This window comes from Helobdella robusta (assembly GCF_000326865.2).
Source record: "Helobdella robusta unplaced genomic scaffold HELROscaffold_49, whole genome shotgun sequence".
Taxonomy (NCBI): Eukaryota; Metazoa; Annelida; class Clitellata; order Rhynchobdellida; family Glossiphoniidae; genus Helobdella; species Helobdella robusta.
In genome coordinates, this window is record NW_008705246.1 from 307,620 (window position 1) to 311,637 (window position 4,018).

The 4,018-nt window shown below is 37.3% G+C and overlaps 1 protein-coding gene across 1 annotated transcript; it reads right to left on the bottom strand.

Annotated features, from left to right (window-relative positions):
- Positions 1 to 2,421: 2,421 nt before the first annotated feature.
- On the bottom strand, positions 2,422 to 3,147 carry HELRODRAFT_123334 (hypothetical protein; the record flags this gene model as incomplete). The annotated part of the gene is made up of 1 exon (XM_009026738.1): positions 2,422 to 3,147. A coding segment is annotated over one exon (726 nt), but the record flags the coding sequence as incomplete, so codon positions are not given.
- Between the last annotated feature and the right edge of the window lie 871 nt (positions 3,148 to 4,018).

A 4,018-nucleotide genomic window follows, 5' to 3' on the forward strand; every position in this document is an offset into this window, starting at 1 on the left:
AATATTACGAGTTGCTTCTGCCGCATTATGCCCGAGTTTAAACTCATAAAGCAAAATAATCCGAAAATCACGCTTAGACAACATTCTCAAATATCACTCAAAATCAAAGACACTGAATAGTTGGATCAATTAATTAATAAAGGCTAGATAGAAGAATATATAACCTTCAAAATGATATATAATGATCAATATATTCAATAAATTGTATTTAAAAATTTAGTGATGAAAAATTTATTAACATAAAATCGACATTGTATTTCATTCATTCATTTCATTCAATGATCCTCTGTAATCCCTTAAGGGACCGTTGAAGCCGATGGTATTCTTCTATCTCTCCAAAATCCTTTTCTTTCCCTCGCCATCTTCATTGAGCCCAATGTTCCAACCCCCGTCCATTCCGTGATATCATCCATCCACTTCCTCGCAGGTCTTCCAACTTTTTTCTTCTAGTCCTTCTTTCTCATCAGTACTTTTTTAATCAGTCTGTCGTCTGTCATTCTGCAGATGTGCCCAAAGATATCCAGCTTTCTTTCCTTGACACTTTCATACACAGTTTTTTGTCTTCCAAGTTGTTTTCTTATGGCATCGTTTCTTATCTTTTGTCTCCAACTGATTTTCAACAACTTTCTATAACAATGCATCTCGAATGCTTCCAGTTTGTCTTTATCTCTTTTCTTCAACGTCCAAGCCTCACATGCATACATCAATGTAGAAAACACACACGCTTCTACGATCTTTACCTTTGTTTTTGTAGATACATTACCGTTTTTCAATATTACTTTCAAAGATGCAAACATTCCTCCCGCGATTGCTATTCTTCTATCAATTTCTTTCGAACAATTATTGTCATAAGTTATGAGGCTGCCCAGATATATAAATTGGTTCACTTGTTCGAGCTTTTCTGCTCCTATCTGGAATTCATCATTTTTTCCACCTGCTTCCGAAATCATTATCTTTGTCTTACTGCTGTTGATGTGTAGTCCATGGTTTCTTCCACCATCGTACGTCAACTCGATCAGTTTCTGTAGACCCTCTGCACTAGATGCTAGCAGATCTATATCATCTGCAAACCTGAGGTCCCTTATCACTCTGCCTTCAATGTCGATTCCCTCAATATCTGCATTCTCCATTTTTTCCAAGGCTCTTTCCAACAGTGCTAAAAACAGTAATGGTGATCTTGGATCTCCTTGTCTACTTCCTTTATTCGCTTTGATCCAGTCGCCCAGCTCTGTACCTACCTTTACTGCCATTGTTGACTCCTCATAAAGCCCTTTCAGCACCCTTACCATTTTTGTTGACACTCCCATACTTTCCAAAGCTGCCCACAAACCTTCGTGCCAGACTGAATCAAACGCCTTCTTAAAATTCACAAAACAATGAAAAGTTGTTTGACCTTAGCTTCCTGCATCTTCCAACAATAGTCTCAACATCAGGATTTGCTGGACTGTACTTCTGTCCTTTCTGAAACCTGCCTGCTCCTCTCCTAAATGCTGCTCTGTCTTTCTCCAATTGTTCTTTCAAGATCGTCAGCATGATCTTGCACATATGAGGGATCAGTGCTATTGATCTGTAATTGTTGCAATCTTTCAGGTCTTTTTTTGGCAACATAATCAAGATTGATTTACACCAATCTTCTGGCCATTTTCCACTGTCCCAGATTTCTTGGCAGATTTTTTGAATCTCATTACATACAATTGGTCCTCCCGCTTTGATCAGCTCTATGGGAATTCCGTCTCTCTCTGTGCTCTTGTTGTTCCTCATTTTCTTCATTGCTTTTATTACTACCTCCAATGTTATTTCCGTTTCTTCCTCATTGACTACTTTTCTTTCTTTTAAAGCCTGTAACACCTCCTTTGTATACGTGTTTTTATCTGTGAACAGGTACTTGATATATTCCGACCATCTATCTTTGATTTGTTGGCCTTCAGTTAGAACATTTCCATCCTTGTCTTTAATAATTTTTGACGTATTCTTCAGTTTTCCTTTTAACTGTCTGACTAGCTGATACGCCTCTCTTGTTTCGTTTTGTCCAACTAGTGCTTCTACCCCTTCGCATCTATCGTTTATCCATCTTCTTTTATCTGCTCTGGCACTTTTCTTTATTTTGCAACACAGTTGTTTATATTTCATCTCATTTTTGTTGTTTTGTCTTTTTGTTGCTTTCAACTGTCTTCTTTCCTCAACGAGTTTCCAAGTTTCATCACTTATCCAGGGTTTTATTATGTTTTTCCCTACTTCGCATTTTTCGGCTGTAGTCTTAAGCACTTTCTCCAAGTTACTGACTCTTGTTTTCATATCGTACTTTGTTTTTGTATCCAATTTGTTTTCTATTACATTTCTGATGTCTTTCAACTTCTCTTTTATCATTTCTGTGCTATATTTCACTCTTTTGATATTTTCGCCTGACTTTAGTCTCTTCGTTATTTTCATCTTGACGTTGCATAACACTAGACGATGATCTGATCCAATCTCTGCACTTGGAAAAGCACGGCACTGAGTAACAAATTTCATCCATTTCTGTTCTATCAAAATCAAATCTATCATGTTCGTTGTTTTTCCATCTGGTGATTCCCATGTCCATTTTTTTGTATTTTGTGTTTTTGTATTTGTTATATACATTTTTTGGTCCTTTGAAAATTCCAGCAGTCTTTCTCCTCTATTATTTCTGTTTCCTATACCGTATTTTCCCATGACTTCTTCAAAACCAATATTGTCTCTTCCGATCTTTGCGTTCCAATCTCCGGTGATTATCTTAACATCTTTCTTTGGCAGTACATTCAATGTTTGCTCCAGTTGATCGTAGAATGCCTCGATTTCTGCATCCGAGTGATCCATTGTTGGAGCATAGGCCACTACCACATCAATGTCTCTCGGGTATCCCTTAAACCTCGCATACATCATTCTTTCATTCACTGTATTGTACTCCAACAGTGCTTTTTTTGTTTTTTCGTCAATAACCATTCCAACTTCATAGACGTGCTCCCTCTCTGTTCCAGACCATAATATCTTCCCACCTTCCATTTCTCCACCTCCTGTCCATCGGACCTCGCACAGACCAACCACATTATATCTGAATCGTTCAAGTTCTTTCTTTATCAACGCGTAAGCCCCTGTCTGCCACAATGACCTGACATTCCAAACTTCAACTGTCAACCCGGATAACGGATATTTAGAGGTACTACCGTATACGCTGGATACTGTATTCTCGATGGAGGGATTGAACAGAACATGATCGTGCTCGTCAGTTGTCAGAGCGCAATGTTTGGCTCAGCAGTGGCATTGTTTTAGGAATGACTGTGTCAGTTAAATATTTAGGGTCGACTCCCCTGATACATTTAAAAACCGTTTAACATATCTTGAAAATAACTCTCTGATAAACCGGGAGCCAGTGAAGAGCAAAAACAATTGGCTTAAAATGATCGTATTTAAGGCCAGCTGAAACCAACCTTGCAGCCCAATTTTGAACCAACTGCAGTCTAGACATTTTTTTTTATTTAATATTAACATAAGATCAATTAATAAAAAATCGCTCTATATCCATCAAATAATCTCTTCCTCCTTACCTGATTTTTTTACTCTTACTGAAACTTGGCACGAGGACTCTAACTCTCCCTCTCTTATTCTTGCTACTCCTGATGGTTACAGCTTCCTTGAACTCTCTAGACCTCCAAAAAATCTTCTATCATCTTCGCATTCTTCTTATGGAGGTATCTGTCTGTTTCATAAATCTCTATTTACTGCTTCCATTAATACTTCCTTTCACTTTTCTTCTTTTGAATGTCTTGCTGTATCTCTTAAGTCTTCTTCTCTATCTTTCTATATTGCTGTAATCTATCGCCCTCCTTCTTCTTCTCTCACTTTATTTTTAGATGAATTCTACTCACTCACTGAATCTCTCTACTCTTTTTCTATTCCTTTCTACATCTCTGGTGATTTTAACTTGCACTTCAATAATTTATCATGTTCTTACACTTGTAGGTTTAATGATATTTTGTCTCTTTTTAACTTAACTCAATAT